Consider the following 18,353-nt stretch of genomic DNA (forward strand, 5'->3'; position numbering starts at 1 on the left):
ATTCCAAATAATAATGACCCCATGTGCAAGTTTTGAGCTGGCTTACCGCCAAGTCCCCGAAACCCGACAACAAGGACCTGCTTCCCAGAGAGGGAAGAGATAAAATGACCTAAGCAGCCAAAGCTATAGCAAAATATATATTTTTTTTTTCATATGAGACAGATATATACAATGAGAATACTATACACCACAAGTCCAGAAATCCCAAACAGCTCCCCAAAAGGGAAGAGGGGGAGGGAGAAGGGAAAAGGACAAAAAGGGACAAAGACCAAACAAGTCAACCAGCCAACTGAAGGTAAATTAGCAAAATCTCACCACTTCCCTTTGAACCAGCAGGATGGCTGGACATGGCCCAGCACTCTCCCCTCATGTGTGGCAGATAACAGCAGTCACTGTAGGCCTCAGCTCCAGATAAGCCAGACCGAGACAGGGACCCACCGTTCTCGAACCTCGCCAGAAAGGAAGAGAGCGAGGTCCCTCCTGCTGGCTTTATTTATATCTCCAGTTACGTAAAGGAAGAGCATGGAATACTTCCGTGATCACCTTCCTAGTTCCTTCCTGGTTACAAGCTGGTCTCCAGGAAGGCCTAGAGTGAAACCATCACACCCCACCAGGAATTGTTTCCACATTCTGCTGTGAACTCACATCTTATTTCAAGGTTGAAATGTGTTTCATTTTCAGCTCCAGCCACTGGATCTCATTTTATCATTGTCAGCCAGATGGGACCACATTCCCTTTCCCTTTGGTACCTTAGCCCCCTGCACTGATCTGGTTCCCCCACAGCCCTACTCCTAATGCACAGCATAAGAAACAACCCTTACAGATCAGATCCACAGGTCTGCTGATATTTGATCATTTGGGAACTTCTTATTTGAACTCTTGTCCCAAATCACTGTCCCTGTAGGGTGACCTTCAGAGCTGGCTGCAGTATCTAGAGAAGGCTCCAAGAGCTGGGCCCAGGACCAAGGTTGCTTCCATGCTTCTGTGGGATATTTTTATACATCAAGGGGGCCATGTTTGCCCCGTGCACTTCCACCTCCTTGGCCTTCCAAGCTGCAGCTGGGAGGTCTGCGTGGCCTCCTCCAGCTCCTGGCTCTGCCGCCCTGCCTCGCAGCCAGTGCCGGCCGTGCCTGGTGGCAGTGCCCGGCTGTGCCTGCGGTGCCCATGGTGCCTGCGGTGCTTACTGGCTGCCACTCGCTGTTACAGGTTTGTCAGCACCAGTGCCCAGAGGCAGGAAGGGGAAGAAGACGAAGAACCAGATGCTGCTTCCCGAGATAAAGAACGCGGACTGGCTCGCCACCTGCAACCCCGAGGTGGTCCTACATGATGACAGCTACAAGAAGCACCTCAAACAGCACTGCAACAAGTGAGTCATAAATCATAGAATCATAGAATAGTTTGGGTTGGAAGATGTTAAAAAACATCTTGTTGCACCCACCCCTGGCCATGGGCAGGGACACCTTCCGCTAGACCAGGTTGCTCCAAGCCCCGTCCAACCTGGCCTTGAACACTTCCAGGGATGGAGCAGCCACAGCTTCTCTGGGCAACCTGTGCCAGGGCCTCACCACCCTCACAGGGAAGAATTTCTTCCTAGCATCTAGTCTGAATCTCTCCTCTTTTAGTTTAAAACCATTCCCCCTTGAGGGAGCCCACACCAGCTCGTGGAGACAGTGGGCTGAGGGCCTTTAGCACTGGGAGGGTGGGAGGGAGCTGCGAAGGGCTCACAGCCCACACAGGATCCCCATGTTCCCACTGCTGGACCTCTCTTGGATTCTCCTCCAGCTCATGGGAGCCATGTCCTGAGCAGTGACCCTCTGGCCAATGGACCCCACCAGGTCAGAGAGCTGGGCACTGCTGTGTGACGCTGCACGGCTGGTGCCCATCCTGCTTTAAGGAAGTGGGTCCTTCCACGTGGGGAAACATGATGTCAAGCATGTTTCCCTAGCCTTGCTGACCTCTCTGCCACCCGGGACAGGGTTCTGCTGCGGGTGCGAATGCTCTACTACCTGAAGGCTGAAGTGCTGGGGGAGGCTGCGGATAAAGCCTTTGAGGGGACCCCTGCCAGGTAGGGACCTCACGGTGAACCCCTGCGAGGCTTCTCGGGCTCGAGCGCTGCCGCAGCCATCCAGCCCAGCCACGTCTGGGCTCACTGCAGCTCCAGGCGAGTTAGACCTGGCGGTCAAGTCCCCACCCAAGTCTTGCTCTGGCAAAACATCACCTTTAGACAGCCACTCTACCTGCTCAGGGCCTGCGGCCATGGCAGCCCCACTGAGGCAGCTCTGAGGCTGCAACACTAGCCCGAGGGTGGTGGGGACTTTCAGGGACACCCTGCAGGAAAATGGCTCTGTGTGCTGCTTGACAAATGGGCCCTTAATCCAAAGTGGGAGTCCACAAAGACTGCTCCCAGTCTCAGGGCCAGGCCTCAGAGCAGGGCATGCCTCATCACTGTGACTACAGTCCCTTCCCAGCACTGGGGACAGTGGGACCCACAGGCTCTGTAATGCCACTGAGCCTGGAGCCTGCCAGCTCCTGACCTTTCTGCAAAGACTCATCTCTCTGTGTTTCACAGAGAAGTGTGATATGCTGAGCTTATATCCTAATTTCCGCGAGCGGGGGCTGCTGCCTTCCCCAGCACAGCTCCATCAGCACAACTTTATGCAGTGAGACATTGTTCTTTTGGGGCTGGTAGGTGTGAAGAGGTTTCCCCCCAGAGGTGCTGTTCAGGTCAGATGGGATCTCCAGTCCTCTGATGTTGCTTGGGTGGGATGGGAGAGGGGCTGGGCAGCCTCCCTGTCACTGGAGAGAGAGGAGCAGGAGGGCGGTGGGTTGTGGTGGGACCAAGGCTCCAGCTCTCTGACCCCAGGGAGATGTGTGCCCACATCATGCTGGGCCCCAGGCCAATATTTGTTAGCTGTCCCCAAGCCAGCAAGCGATGGCTTCTGCTTCCCCCTGTCCCTTCTGAGTGGCGCCCAGTGCCCCTCAGTGTCTGGTGAGACTGGGAGAGGGGTGTTCATACCTTGTCTGCCACAGGGAGCTGGACGTGCTGCTGCCAGACATTGACTACGTGGAGATCCCAGTGGACTGGTGGAATGCCGAAGCTGATAAATCCCTGCTCATCGGTGTCTTCAAACACGGTGTGTAGCCAGCTGACTGGTGGGTTGGTGTGTGAGGGAACGAGTACCTCCGGTACCTGGAGGGGACATCACGTCAGTGCGAGGGGGCAGAGCCATGCGCTGCAGCCACACAGGGCCAAGACAGCTCTCCCCAGGTGCCAGCAGCATGTTTGGGCAGGGGGGATGGACAGGCACCCCACGCTGCCCAGGGTGGCCCTGTTGGGCCTCATGGCAGACTGGTTTGCCATGAGCAGCATGCAGTTGCCACCTCAGGGTGAGGAGGAAGGCACAGAGCTTTTCCTGGCCTTGTCATGGAGTCCCCCTGCACTTTGAGGAGCCACAGGGCTGTCTGCCCCAGCTGCACCCCACACGGGTGCTGTGCACAGCTCTGTGGGCGCTGTGCTGCTGCAGGGGGTGGGATGGGAAGGCTGACCTTTCCCTTTTCTGCTGCCCAGAGAAGAGCCATTAGCAGCTTTTGGGGGAGGTGTTCAGAATTTCTGGGGTGAGAATTGCTCTCACAGCAGCATAGAGGGAGTTAAAGCCAGGTGGGGAGCTGTGTCCCTGGAGGAGGTTTTCCCAGACCAGGCTCAGGCCTTGCTCTGTGCTGTCTGTCCATGTTGTGACGTGCGGCGGTCGCAGGGTACGAGCGGTACAACGCCATGCGGGCGGACCCGGCGCTGTGCTTCCTGGAGAAGGTGGGCATGCCGGACGAGAAGCTGCTCTCTGCCGAGCAGGGCGTCAGCGACGGGGCACAGGACGCTGCTGAAAGGTGGGCAGGGGATGGAGCCCAGCTCTTGTGGCTGGCTGACTCACTCCTGGGGGCAGTGCAACGGGACGAGCTGTGCACAGGGAGGAGGGAAGGAGCAGGCTGTGCCTCTGAGCACAGAGGGGAGGCCAGTGGGGAGCTGGTCCCCAGTACCAGGTGGAAGGATGGCATGAGCACCAATTCTCCACTTCCTGCTGCTGAGGACTGGCACAGCTACAGGGGCTGTGCTGCCGCTACCAGGGACTGATTCACTCTCTCACCCAGGGGCAGCGTGGAAAAGGAAGAGAGCAATGGAGAAAAGCTGGAGGGGCTGCCAAAACAGGAGGTAAGTGGGATTCCCAGTGTTGAAAACACATCTGCTGCTGCCAGGCGTGTCCTGCTGTGCTGCAGGCTTGGCTCCATCGACTCTGCTGCGGGGCACTGGGAGGCCAGCACGGCTCGTGCCCCTGCTCTGCGCTGCCGGTGCCCCATCCCGTCTGCATTGCCTCTGCTCCTTGTGCCTCTGTGTGTTACCTGTGGACCTGGGCAGCATCCACCTCGTGGGGAACTGAGGGGGATTGAGGGCTGGGGATGCCCAGGGGTGCTGGCTCTCGCACTCGGCTTCAGCAGCCCTGTGGGGCCCTGTCAGAGGAGTCAGGGGCATCCTAAAATAGCCCTGGGTAGAGGAAGAGCAGGGAATGAGGCAGCACAAGAGGGTGCAGGGTTTGTTTGAACAGCTAAGGCTGCCACAGTGCTACTGTCCTGGGCAGTGGCACTACATACAGCCTGTGGTGGACCTCCTCACCAGGACCCAAATGGGCAGCACTGCCCCTCTGAGCTGTCACCTCCCCTGTTCCTGCTGCTCTGATCCCGTGCACTGAACTAGCCAATGACTGCAGCCTGAGGGCACAGGGCAGATGGCACACGACCCTGCCTGTTCCACCACCTGTACCCTGCTAAGGATGGGGGGGCTGTGGGTGTGTGGCGTTCTGTGTGGGACTGAGCTCTCTCTGATGGTTTCCTTCTGCAGGACATCGTGGCTGCTGGGGTGGGTGAAGCCAGTGAGAAGCGGGACGAGCCAGTGGCAGGTGAGGCCATGTCTCTGCAGTGCAGCACGCAGCTCCCCAGGGCTTGGCATGGCAGAGCTGGAGCACTGCGCCAGGCACTGGGTGGTGGGCAGGACACACTGCTGGGGGGGGACGACGCACTGCTCTGTGTTAGCTCAGCCTGGAGCTACCTCTCGTGCAGAGTCACAGCTGACCCGAGGTGGGCCCTGTGGCAGTGCAGCTGGGGTGCCAAGTGTTTCCAGCCAAAGCTGCCCAAGGTGACTAGAAGCCATTAGCCTGCCCTTGTCCATGCAGTTGCCTGCATGAGATGAGTGTACAAGGTCTCTGCAGTAGGCAGTGCTGGCACATGCCACGAGCTGGCCGGTCCCACTGCTGAGCAGGGAGCTGCAGTCCTCTCCCATGCATGGCCTGGCCCAGAGCCATCATTCCTACCCTGGTCTCTGCCTCTGAGCTCTCTGTGAAGGAAGCTAAGACATGGTGAGGCTGTGAGCCAGCAGGCCTGGGGACAGTCACCATAGTCCCCCACTCCTGACTGTGATCCCTGATGCACCCCACGGGAGGGAGAAGGTGGGAGGAAGCTCTTGGAGCTTGTCACAGGGACATGGGAACCTGTGGCTTTGCATGTGCACTAAATACTAATGTCTTTGCTGATGTTTGAAGCCCAGGATGGCTCTGACTCAGACAGATCCTGCTGGCCTGTCTCCTCTGCTCTCACGGCCAGACTGCGGCGACTCGTCACCGTCTACCAGCGCTGCAACCGCAAGGAGCTGCCTCCCCGCGCCGAGATGCTGGTGCCCGGTAACCATGGCTACTGGCTGCAGGACGAGATGTTCCGGAGAGCCTCTGAGGTGGACTCGGTGAACAAAGAAATGCAGAAAAGGTAATGCAACAGAGAGGCCTTTCCAAAGCTGATTTATCCCTCTTGAATTCCTTGCCCCCCTGAACTGACCCAGGTAAATGTCGTCACAGCTGTCTGTGCAGCTGGCTGCCCAGGGAATGGAGTCACGGGGGTTCTTGCTGGGCAGGGAATGCTGCTTCCAGCTGCAGGAGCCTTGCTGCTCCAGCAGCCAGCCCAGCCCTGGAGCAGCCTCCAGTGCAAACTAGAGTTTGCAGGTAGCAGATGGTGAGACTGAAAGGAAGTGAGGGGACAGCTCTTCAGGTTCAAATCCAGTGTCTGCTGGGACAGGGTCAGCCCCAGCAGAGCGGGTGCTGCTGAGCAGAGTTGTGCCCTTGGGACACACCAAGGGTGAGGGTGACAGATGAGCGCTGTCACAGCCTGTGAGCAATGCCTTTCTGACCCTTGTGGCTCTCATGCTGCTGCCTTTGCCTCCTGCTCGTGGCCTCAGGAGCCCTGTGGTGACATGTCCTGGTTGTGCTGTGCTCCCACTTCATTTGTGTCCCAGTAAGTGGAAGGGTGGTGGGACCGATCTGCAGAAACTGCAGGGCATGCGCAGGGTGGTGCTGCTGCCATCGCTGCCGGTCTCCAGTGCAGCCCTGGGACTGGGGCTCTCTGTGGTCACCAGCCCTCGATAGCTTTGTCTCCTGTGAACCTGTCCCCACAGCAGGACCCCACGTAACTGCATGGTATCTGTGCTGCCCTGTGCTCTATTCATGGCCTCCTTGTATGGAAGCTGTTCCCATTCCTCTGTCTCTGGACTTCTTCCAGTCGTATCATCCCCATTTCGATGTGGGGGCATCAATGGTTGTGCTGTGGACACCACAGCAGCCTGGTACCTCCTGCTCTTTAATTCTCTGGGCTTCTTGTAAAGACCTCCCTGCAAGAAGAGAGATCTTCTTACAGGAGTTTCCCACCAGTCTTTAATTTGAAGCCTTTCGACAAACTCACCATTGGGCTCCTTGATTTGGATCATTAATGTATTTATTAACTTTAATCATGTTATTCTCAGTTTTGAAATAAAACATGACTGCAGAGGGCTCCCAGCCCCTGGGAACAGGGGTGGAAATCCTGGTCCAGGTATATTTTGGGCAGCTGTGAGTGCTGTCACCCTGTCTGCTCTCCCTTGACATGTCCTGCCTGCTTGCTGGTGCTGGCTCAGAGCTGCAATTCAGAGAAGCTGAGATTGGACTTGAAGCTTTCTTCAGCCCTCAGCGCTCCCTTTTCTCTGCCCTTGCCCTGCCATGTGCACCCAGGTCTGTTCTCCGTGGCTCTTTGTGCTCTGTTTGCCCAGGGCTGTATTTGCCCAGGACAGTCTTCACTATCTGTCCTGGATTGTTCCTTAGAGTGATCCCCACGAGGTGAAAGCTCAGAGGGTCCAAGCCAGTTGTGCTCTAACAGTGCTGTAACTGAATCCCCTCTATCACTACAGCTGCTTTCCTTCAGTGGGGAGGGGGTGACACCCACCCCTGGCACCCAGGAGTCCACAGGAGTCAGCAGGGCAGATGGTGTTTGTTCCTGGAACTCTTAACAGCAGCAAGCCCCAGTCCCAGTTTGCCTCTGGAGGAGGCTGGATGAGAGCTGTCTGCAGATCCTTCCTAATGGCTGCAACAGAGAATTGGCCTTTCCATGGAGGTGATGAAACAGCTTGATGTGGCAGGAAGCGAGTAGGTGGGATAGGTTTGTGCCTCCACTGAAGCTGCTGGAGCCTGTGCCCTGTTGGCAGCACAGCCCAGGGCTGCACTCGGGTTTATTGAAACAGCCAAGAGGATTTTTTTCATCTGTGAATCGAGAGTCAAGAGAGCCCATGGCCTCTGCTCCTCTTCCCTGTGCACCATTGGGCAGGGGATCTCAGGTTGTGGTGGTCTCCCTGACAGCTCCCTCCAAAACTGGTGGTCGGTAACTAGATAGTGCCTTTGAGCCTCTGCCTGGTGCCTTGCCTGTGCTGGGCCCAGAACGTGTCTCAGTGGTGTTCCTGTCTCCTCCCTGCCCCACAGGTGGACCAGGAGGGAGCAGGCAGATTTCTACCGCACTGTCTCCTCCTTTGGGGTTATCTATGACCAGGAGAAAAAGATCTTTGACTGGTCCCAGTTCCGAGCCATCTCTCGACTGGAGAAGAAGACGGATGAGAGCCTGGAGAAGTACTTCTACAGCTTCGTGGCCATGTGCAAGAATGTCTGTGGTCTCCCTCTGTGGAAAGAGGATGGTGAGTGGAAATTGCACAGCCTATGGAGTGCTAATGGTAGGTCCATGTAGAACTGATCCCACTGCTCTCGTGGAGCAGTAGAGCAAGAGAGGAGTTTCAGGGACAGTTGGAAGCACTGAGATGCCAGGCAGGCCATGGGCTTGCATCAAGTCATGCATTTCTGGTTGCCTTGTCCCTGCCAGATACCGCCTCCCCAGCACAGTGGGAGGGTAGAACAGCCCTGTGGGCTCCAGCCCCTGCTCTCACAGATCTCTTGGAGCTCTTGAATAAAATCACAACCAATTCTATCCAAGACAGCAACCTCTGCATGTGAGAGACAAGTAGAGAAGCAGCGCACACAGCGGCACATCTCCATGCTAGAGCTGGGGGTGAGCTGCATTGCTGCTTTACCTCTGAGCATCTCTCTCCACTGGCACTGGACAAAGTCCACTCCATGCCCATGCTCCCTGTGGAGCTCTGCTGCAGGGTAAAGGGAGCCTGAACCCACTGCAGCCTGGCCAACACATCCATTTTCCTCGAGTGCTCTGCAGAGACCCTGCATTGTCACTGAGCAGGACATGGCAGATGAAAAGCTACTTCAGGGCTATTTAAACACAAAGTGATTTGCTTCCAGCAGTAGCAGAAAACGTTTTGCCTCAGACCTGTCGAGGGGTCTGGTCTCAGGTGCAGTTCCTTGCATGTGTCTGTTAGTGCCTTGGGTAGGTGTTCCTCATCAGAAGAGCTGCACGAGCTGCCCTTCCCTGAGAACAGGCTAAAGGGCTACCAGAGGCTCAGACCCCTGGGTGCTGCTCCACCAGCAGGTCCAGGCAGCTCCAGCACTGCTGATGCTGATGGAGCAGAGCTCAGACATGACTCTGAAATCCTCTGCAGCTGGTATCACTCTTGATCCAGCTGCTGAAGTCACGGGGTTTTACTCCCATGTGTGAGTAGGAAGGTGGTGAGACTAGAAAAAGACAGTGGCTACAAGCACTGGCCGCACCTCACCTGCAGTCTGAGCAAAACTCACCTTGCTCATCACTGCCCCTGAGGAGCTCTCATCAACCAGTGTAATGTGGCCTTGGCTTTGGTGTCCCTGCTGTAGGTCCTCCGGACCCCGACATCTACGTGGAGCCCATCACAGAGGAACGTGCTGCCAGGACCCTCTACCGCATCGAGCTGCTGCGGAAGGTGCGTGAGCAGGTGCTCAAGTGCCCCCAGCTCCACGAGCGGCTCAAGCTGTGCCGGCCGAGCCTCTACCTGCCGGTGTGGTGGGAGTGTGGCAAACACGACCGGGACCTGCTGATCGGCACCGCCAAGCACGGCCTGAACCGCACCGACTACTACATCATGAATGACCCCCAGCTGTCTTTTTTAGATGCATACAGGAACTATGCCCAGCATAAAAGAACAGGGCTCCCAGGCCCAGAAACCCTGTGCTGCCTTTACCAGACTAATTCCAAACTCTACAGTTCCCCTCTGTACAGCCAGGTGGACCGGACCTGTGAAACCCTGGAGAATGAAGCTGAGAGTCAGATCAAGCTGGAAGCTGTGGACAGCACCATGTCCCAGGCTGGAGGCAGCACACCAGATGCAAACTGTGAAACGTTCATGTCTGAAGTCCGGGACATCATTTCCAGTAACTACGATGAGAGCTCGCTGCCGGAGTCGTTGGTGTGCATGATGTACGACGAGAAGGGCTGTCACAGCGAGCAGAGCTCCCTCGCCAGAGACAGCCCAAGCTGCACAGAGGTTGGAAGCAGTGTTGCCAAACTCTCCGAGGGCAAGCTGGAGGGGGATGAGGATCCATCCAGCTGCGATGCAGACACCATGAGAGAGGTTCCCTTCCTCAAGGGTTTGCAGGTGGGCTCTGACCGAATGGACAGTCAGAACGAGGAAGCTGAGCCTTCACCGTCCACCTCTGAGAGCAACCGTTCGCAGAGCGTCCCGGCCGAGCTTGGCAAAGCCTTGGAGCAGAAGGGAGCCCTCACCAGCCCGGTGACAGGGCTGCCCGAGCACAGCACCGTGGAAAGGGTCCTGAGCATGGGGCTCTACGGTCCCAGTCTCCATAACTATGAACTAAAGGTTCCTCCTGAGCAGAGGTTCATCAGTCTGCTGCAGGAAAAAGGAATGGAGGCAAAGTCGGGGCCAAGTCAGAGCCACAGTGAGGAAGATGAGGAGGAAGAAGAGGATGATGATAACTCTGAGGCAGCAGCAGATGCTGTGGATGGCTTGAGTGGTCCCAGGACCAGGGCTAATTGTGACCCTGAGGCTAATGAACTGGGGGGTGAGGAGCAGAGCTCTGGCCTCCCCACACCCGAGGACACTTGCCCAGAAGATGTGAGTGGCGAGAAGGAGCCCCTGGGACTGGGGGAGCCTGGGCCAGAAGGCAGGGAGGACCGTGGCTTGGATGAGGAGAGCACTGGGCAGCACTCACCAGGCCAGGCTCAGAGCCAGCCCTTCAGCCTGCCCATGCCTCTGCTGGGGACCTCGGGTACAGAGCCCCCCCATGCCAGGGGGGACGCCTGGGGCCGAGGGGCAGGCTGCACAGAGGTCCCACACACCGAGCCCCAGCGTGTGAAGCAAGAAGAGTGTGAGAACAGAGATGAAGGGGAGAAAGCCAGCAGCAGCCAGAGCCGAGGTACGGTCTTGAGAGCTCCCTCAGGTTGATAAGTCACGTCTGGCTGGGGGGGGAAGGACCCGCTGTCCTCTCTGCAGAGCCAAACCTTGGGGCTGCCCAGCCCCTGGAGTGGCCTCCCATCTGCAGGAGCTGGGGTCCCTGTAGCTGCTGTAACTGGGGGGAAAAAAGGGTTGGGGGTTGCATTTGCCAGCAGGGCTGGCTAGAACTCTCCACCCAGCAGCCCTTCTGCCATGAGCATGCCCTGGAATGCAGGACTCCTTTCCCTTCCTGCCCCAGGGTGAGCAGCTCCTTTTAGAAGGGCATGTGCCCTCCCCTTCACCCACTGGGGTATGAGGATAGTCAGGGATGGGGGCTACTGCAGTACAAGCCCACCAGACTCAGCCCAGAAGAGTCGTGTCCCTTCCTGAGCAGCTTGGGCCATCTGCCCTGACCCTGCTGCTTCTCTTGGTGACTGTTTGGGGAGTGGAACCTTAGCGGAGCCAGCTGGGTATTGGGGTGGGAAGGTGTGAGGAGATGCTCCCACCTCAAGAAGGAGAGAAAGGCAGGATGGTGAGGGGCTCTGTTCTCCTTCATTTTCTTAGATGGTCCAGAGAAGTACTTAGAGGAAGAGAACAAGAGTTCTGCTTCTGTCCTGCCCGGGGAGATCGATGACCTTCAGGATGTCCGAGCACCGACCATTGCCCAGCTGCTGCAGGAGAAGACACTTTACTCCTTCTCTGAGTGGCCTAAGGTGAGGTTAAAATGAACACTGTATTGAAGTGTCCTGTGTAATCCTGACAGTGGTGGCTCACACAGCCCCAGCTCTGCCTCCTGCTCCTCCGCACACGGCTCCCCACGGATGCTCTGACTGAGGTGCTCTTCCCAAGCACGGGTGCCATGGAGATGCTTGCCACCAAAGCAGTTTCCTGCTGAGCTGTGATCACCTGGGCTGGACTTGGCTTTAATCCTGAGCTGACATACATTGGTCAGTCATTCCAGTCTCAGCTTGCCACTGTCCAATTCTGTTTCCAGGACCGTGTGATCATCAACCGCATTGACAACATCTGCCACGCCATCCTAAAGGGCAAGTGGCCTTCCTCCAGCCAGCAGTTTGAGGCACAGAGCCTGCTGACAGCCCCAGCCGTGGCCAGCAACGCTGGCAGCAGGAGCAGCTTTGCTGAGTCAGAAGCCCCTGATCCCAGCTTCAGTAATGGGGTGTTACTCTCACAGGTACAAAAGGTGAGGGGGCCCCTCGGGCAGTGACAGGTTCAGGACTCTGGTGTGAGCCATTGCCCAGAACTGCTCAGGAGTTTCCCAAGTGGGGCCTCTTGGTGCCACTTGCGGTTTATAACAGGTGGCTTAAGCCACTTGCTCCCCTCTCCTGGGTGCTCCTGGTGAGCTCCCTGTGCTTTCAGCCCCCCTGCTCCTCTCCTGGGAAGGCAGCTGTTCTCGCCAGTTCTGCAGCCTCTGCGGCCATAGAGCTTCCAGAGTCAACGCTGGAGCTCCCGACACGGTCAGAGGGAAAAGCGGACGCTACCCTGGTATCCCAAAGGAAAGGGTGCAGGAGAAGGCACTGCCCCATCAGGTCCCCAGCTCCCAAGTCCCAGTGTCCCGGTCCCCAGTGGTCACACTGGACAGAGACAGAAGCTCTGTCTGGGCCACCAGCCTGGCCACCCCACAGCTGGCGGAGCAGCCGGGGTTGTAGCACCTTGGGAGATCAGAGTGCATGTCAGGGTGCTCCTGCACCATCCCCATGCAGGGAAAGAGGTGTCATGTGCCCGTGGAGAGGCAGAAGAGCATGACCATTAGCTCAGTGCTGATGTGAAGAGCTGTGGTCCCTGGGCGGGGTGGGAGCAGCCATAACCCTCTCTGTGGCTTTGGTACACACAGGAAGGTTTCCTGAGCCCTGCCTTCACAAAAGACGAGCGGAAACACAGGAGACCATATGAATTTGAGATGGAGAGAGATGTGAAACAGAGGAGCCTGGAGCAGCTGGCAGCAGCCCACGTCCATTCACCCATTGTGCTGAACGGCTGGCGTGAGGCAGCGGTGGACTTGTCCAGAGCCTCCGATGGGTCCCCAGGGAACTCTTCTCCTTTCCCCCTGAACACAAACATGCCCAAATTGGGGACTGTGAATGCCCTCCAGGGCTCCCTGGGCATGGACTTGTCTGGCATCCTACAGGCAGGGTTAATCCACCCTGTCACGGGACAGATTGTAAATGGCAGCCTGCGAAGAGATGATGCTGCCATGAGGAGGAGACGGGGCAGGAGGAAAAATGTCGAAGGGATGGACCTCATCTTCTTGAAGGAGAGGCCTCTTCCAAACAGGCTGCAGGTGGGTTGATGCTCCCCCCTTTCACATGGACCCAGTGGGGTCAGCACGGTTTGTCTCATGACCCAGCTCTCCTCTCCATGCTCTGCTGCCTGTGACACTGCAGGACCTCCTCCAGGACAGCTTGGCTTGTGCAGGCACAGATACTACTCCAGGGAGCAAGGGAAGTTTTCCCTCTGGTTTGCAGCACTCTGGAGTGTTTGAGTCCTACTAAGCATTATCAAAAGCTGCTGTCCCACCTCAGGGGGTGTTTAGGGTTAGAGAACATGAGGAAAGATCCTTGACTTTGTTAGAGCTGTGGCCAAGAGTCTACTGCACCTATTCTTCTTCTACCCTGGGATCCACTCAAAGAAAAATGGAGTTTTGAGAGCAAGGTCAGTCCCTCTAGACCAGTTTTAGGAGTGATGTGGGGGGGAAGTTGGTCTTTCTGGTGATTAGGGTGTTTCCAGGTGAGTTCAGAAGCATCTCCCAGCTCTCTCTGCCCTCCCTGCCACCACTGCTGGGGATGGACTGGAAATGTAATGTGGTCATGTGTGGTATTTTAAGGAACAGGCACTCGGAACATGTGGATTAATCTGTGTGATGGGAGCAGATGACCTGATTTGGGAGCTCTGCTTCTTGGGGTGTGCATGCATCACCACATGCTGCTGATGGCTCTCCCTGCTCCTCCCTCCACGGCAGGATGTTCAGGAAGATCAGCCGCAGCCCCCTCAGAACAGTCCTCTCCCTGATGGGCCAGTTGCTGCTACCTCGACTCCACAGCCAGTCCCAGCTGCAGGCGGCCAAGAGAAGACTGTCCCCAATAAGAGTCTCCTCGACTGGCTCCGGCAGCAGTCTGACTACACACTCGATGTTCCTGGCTTTGGCACAGTAAGGGTGGCCTCCAGTGGCACGTGTGTGTGTGTGTCTGCCTTGTGTGTTGCCCTTTGTGTTAGGGCTTCTCCTGTAACACGGCGTGTGGTGTTCATCAGAGGTGTTTGGGAGGTTCATCACACATTTGGGAGGTGGGCACAGTTCCCTGTACAGCAGCAAAAGGCACTTGCTGCTGGGGAACTCCTTTCCCCCTGGACACAAATGTGCCCAAACTGGGGACTGTGAATGCCCTCCAGGGCTCCCTGGGCTTGGACTTATCTGGCATCCTCCAAGACCTGCATCCCGATGCCCAAGGTCAGTCGGTTCTCCAGCTGCAGTGCCCAATGCACAATGTCTTCCAGAAGTGCCAGGGTTGGGGACAGAAATAAAAGGGTATTTGGGATGCTCAAGGCTTGTCTGTGTTGCTCTTTTTCACCAGGGCTTATTTTAGGCAGTGCTATTGTATTAAATAAGGTTCTCAGGCAAGAGAAAACATCCTTGCTTGAAAAGCCAGACCTAAGTGGCTGTGTTGGAGGCTGAAAGGCTGCAGCTGTGTGGCCATGGGTGCTGTCAGAAAGCAGAGTGACACAGAGTAGGGTATACAGTCTCTATCATTCTTCCTGCTGTCTCATAAACCTCCACCTCTTGGTTGGTTTACTCCAGGTTTCAGCTTATTTAGCCTGTTAGACCATGTGACAGGCAGAGCACAGGCTGTGAAACAGAGTAGAAAGAAATGTGGTGGTAATACAGAAAAGACTCTTCATCTTGGTCCTGGAGTATCGTGTGCCTGAGGCGAGGATTCCCTGGAGCTTGGACTACAGGCAAGCCATTAGCATTTTGGAGAGTTAGAGATGAGAGGTGAGGAGCCCAGCGTTTTCTTGGCAGGATGGCCCTTGCGTTTCAAAGTCCAGAGACACATCCGGCTGTGTGCCCAGGGCAGACCCTCAGGAGCAGTCAGATGGTGGAGCAAGTGCCGAGGTGCCTTCCCACTCCTTCCCAACACCCTTGCCTTCCAGGGGGGTACTGGAGCTTGGCCAGTCTGACCGTGCTGCTGGTGAAGCTGTTGCTCCCAGCAAGCCCCCCGTGCCCCGGGCCAGCTGTGCAGAATCACCCTGTCGGGGTGGGTGTCCTCTCTCCAGGTAGGATGGATTGAAAGAGGCTTTGGGGTACTGCAGCAGCTCAGCTTGAAGGACAAACCACACTCAGAGTCTTTCTTCTGACTCTCAGGAATCTGAGCCAGCAGTAGTTCCTTATAATGCTCCATCCCTGCAGGCACATGGCCAGCAGGGCTCGGCGCATGCAGTGGGTGTCCAGCGACTCGGCTGTAACTCAGTAGGTTGCAGTTACAAAGGGCTCTGATCCCAAAGAAACACAGTGGAGCATCTCTGTAGTGGGAACAGCTGAATCAGGAATGAAACACAGCACAGCTGAGCTGGCAAAAGCAGGTGACTGTATCAGAGCGACACAAATGGCACAAACAGACCTGTTCTCTCTTTCCTGGCTGTAGGCAGTGTCCCATTTACAGAAGCACATAGAGGAACCTGCAACAGACTGCAACTTCAGGAGTGGAGGGGAGCTAGAAAGGGCTGGAGCAGTCTGAATGGGGTGCACTGGAGACCCCTTTATACCTACAAAAATCAGTTGTGCTCACTTGAGAGCTGGTGCTGTGGCAGGGACCAGTTTGTGCTGCTGGCGCTGCTGTTGCCCCAGTCTGCAGGGCCCCTCTGTCCCTCATGAGTTCATCCATGCCTCTCTCCTGCAGGGCTTGTAACCAGCCAGGCTCATTAAGCCATCTAGTCTCATTAACGTTGTCTTGTTTGCACTCCAGAATTTTTCAGACAAGCCCAAGCAGAGGAGGCAGCGCTGCAAGGACCCCAGCAAATTGGACATTAGCTCACTGACGGGAGAGGAGCGGGTGCCGGTGGTACATAAGGGTACCGGACGGCGGGTAAGCCACGGCCTGTTCTGCACTCTGCCCTCAGTGTCCCCAAATGCTTGGCAGACCCTGAGCTCACCCAGGGGCGTGGTGGAGATTTAATCTAGAGAAGCTTATGGATGGGACAAAGGTCTGGAATACTTCTCTGATCTACACTGTCCTGTGACACCTGTGCCCAAGGGGATGCAGACCTGTGACATAAGTGACTGGATGAAGTAAGGGAATGTGGGAGTGTTGACCCTTGCCAAGGGGCACAGACCCCTCAATGGCAAAGGGATACAGCCTTTGGCTTTAAAGCCACCCTTAACACAGCCCTGGCTGGTGCTTCCCATCCTGGATTTGATTGTTCCTTGAGTTCACTGCAATATGCCACAAGCTGTAATACTGCCATGCAAATATCTTTGGTTTGTTCCTCCTTACGAGGTGCAGGCCAGAGCACACCAATACCCATCCCACTGCTGCACATGTGGGAAATGGAGGGTTGAAAGGGCTTTTTCTTGCTTCGTGAGCAAGGAGCTTGGATTTATTTGTCTGCAGTTTAATCTCCGGGGCACTGATGTTCGCTTCTCTGAATGAGAAGGGATGTCCAGGAGTACTTTCCCCCCAAATTCAGTTCTTAAACACATACAGGACTGCAACAGGTCAGAAGGTGACTTGGCATTAATCCCATCTAAAACCAAAACTAAAGAGTGAGGCAGAAAGAGGCTGTTTCAGCCACATCTGTGTTCCCCTCTGGGCTTCCACACTGGCCACTGGAGACCTGAGTGAGCTGGGGGGGGTTTGTCAGTTCTGAGCATGGCTTTTACAGCTCTGTCCCCATCAGAGGCCAATGGGCCAGGCCACAGAGGCTGAACCTGCCTTTTCTCCCTGGGCTGTGTGTCTGGAGGCAGCAGGCACACACCAAGCCCTACAAAGATGTGCAGCTACGAAATAGTCTCTGCCCCAGCTGAATCGCAGCCCAAAGCAAGGAGCTAGGGGAAGTGTAATCGTATTTTTTGTATTATTTTACATAACTCTCTCTGCAATAGAGGTCATCCTTCTGCTGTGTTTTATAGTTAGGGGGAGCCACAGCACCAGCATTGAAGGAATTGCCAAGGTGGCTTGATGCAAACTTGGAGTATGCTGTTGCAGCTGACTGGGCTGACATTGTTAAGCTTTCAGTAAGTTAGAGCTTTTGGAGAAATCTGTATCATGTCATCTTTTCTTTCCCCTCCCCATCCCCACAACCTTTCTCCAGTGAGGATCCGGGAGCTGCGAGGCAGGCCCTCGGCTGGGCGTGTGGGAGGGGACAGTGGCAGGGTCGGCAGGGCTGGGGGCACCGGGGCACAGAGGGAGGTTGGGTGTGTGGCCAGGGCAAGGAGAGAGGGGGGCCAGCGTCCTGGGAGAGGGGCTCAGCAGCCCATGGTGGCTGCTCAGGGTGGCTGTCTGGAAAGCCTCGGGATGCTTAGGAATAGCAGGGGCAAGAGGAACGCCCTAGGAGCAGCAATCCACCACAGGTGCTGGACGCAGGGTGTGGACAAAACACATTCTCATGGGTCAAATTTTCAGAAGTACCTTTAGATGATGCTTTTTGTCAGCTCCTGCAAACTCTGCCTGCGCAGCTGTGGGCTCGCCAAAGGCCCTGCAGGTCACCAGGCCTGGAGGGTCAGGCACAGGCAGGGAGAGGGGCAGGACGGAGTCTCGCCATGCCACATTCATCCTCCCTGTTCATCACACCAGTCCCTGCCCCGGAGCGTGGCAGAGCCTGTGCAGGAGTGCTCTCCCCTCTGGCACATGGGCACTGTCAGATCACCTTGCCATGACCTGATCCAGACTTCTCCCTAGAGTCCCTCTTGCCTGCTGCCTGTTTTGGGGGCTGCAGTGGTTTGTGTGACACCCTTGCAGGGGGCTGGAGGGGGAATCAATTGGTTTAGAGGTTTTTACTGCTCTCAAATTGGTTTTTAATTAGTGCTGGAGATTTGGCATGGTGTGTCCCACCGCCCAGGAAACGGCTCCACATCCAGGCTGGCATCAGGGCCCCATCTGGGTGGCCAGTCCTGGGAGAGCTGACAGCTCTTCCTTCCCTTGGTTTGAGGGGACAGTCTCTTTGCTGCAGGAGCTGCCATGTGCCTGGCACTGCCCAGGCACCTCTCATGTGCCCTGCTCTGGCAGCTGCATCCCAAGAGCATTCCCACCCTGAGCCCCATCCACACGGAGCTCTTGGCGAGTGCACCTCTGTCCTGGTGCAGGGCAGGGACGGCGGCTGCTCCAGGCGCTCCGGCCAGCGGTGCTGCCCCACAGAGCCCAGGGCAGTCATGGCCCTATGCGGGCTCTCCCACATGGCAGTGGGAGATAATCCCAGAAGGTTCTCCCTCCTTGGGCAGGAGCTGTGCTGAGCAGATTGCCAGGGGCATCTGATTCATGTTTCTGCACTGCAGGTGTCGCCAGGAAATACTTTTCCTGCTTAAATCTATTACTGGAAATGGTTCAGAGTGGTGATATCGAAACTCAAGGGAGCCACGAGGGAAATGTTTAAATGTCTGTGTTGAGGATGCTGAAGAAGGGAGTTCTGAGCTGGGCTGTGGATCCCCCCCCACTGCTCTGTGTAACCACGCGCTCTTGCCCAGTTC

General features: G+C 56.3%; 1 protein-coding gene across 14 annotated transcripts in view; it reads left to right on the forward strand.

The window, feature by feature from the left end:
• Positions 1-18,353, forward strand: part of CHD6 (chromodomain helicase DNA binding protein 6) — an 89,504-nt gene that overhangs the window by 67,062 nt on the left and 4,089 nt on the right. For 9 of the 14 annotated variants that reach the window (XM_064674394.1, XM_064674396.1, XM_064674397.1 and 6 more), the window contains 15 exons: positions 1,207-1,366; positions 1,976-2,065; positions 3,031-3,134; positions 3,753-3,882; positions 4,144-4,204; positions 4,889-4,946; positions 5,586-5,805; positions 7,818-8,026; positions 9,108-10,643; positions 11,225-11,373; positions 11,655-11,861; positions 12,513-12,959; positions 13,638-13,826; positions 15,637-15,756; positions 16,800-16,904. In XM_064674394.1, coding sequence (XP_064530464.1) covers positions 1,207-1,366; positions 1,976-2,065; positions 3,031-3,134; positions 3,753-3,882; positions 4,144-4,204; positions 4,889-4,946; positions 5,586-5,805; positions 7,818-8,026; positions 9,108-10,643; positions 11,225-11,373; positions 11,655-11,861; positions 12,513-12,959; positions 13,638-13,826; positions 15,637-15,756; positions 16,800-16,904 — 3,785 coding nt within the window. The remainder of the gene's footprint in view (positions 1-1,206; positions 1,367-1,975; positions 2,066-3,030; positions 3,135-3,752; positions 3,883-4,143; positions 4,205-4,888; positions 4,947-5,585; positions 5,806-7,817; positions 8,027-9,107; positions 10,644-11,224; positions 11,374-11,654; positions 11,862-12,512; positions 12,960-13,637; positions 13,827-15,636; positions 15,757-16,799; positions 16,905-18,353) is intronic. The other 5 variants (XM_064674388.1, XM_064674399.1, XM_064674386.1 and 2 more) reach the window with 4 other exon arrangements.

This window comes from Pseudopipra pipra, chromosome 17 (genome assembly GCF_036250125.1).
Source record: "Pseudopipra pipra isolate bDixPip1 chromosome 17, bDixPip1.hap1, whole genome shotgun sequence".
Classification (NCBI taxonomy): domain Eukaryota; kingdom Metazoa; phylum Chordata; class Aves; order Passeriformes; family Pipridae; genus Pseudopipra; species Pseudopipra pipra.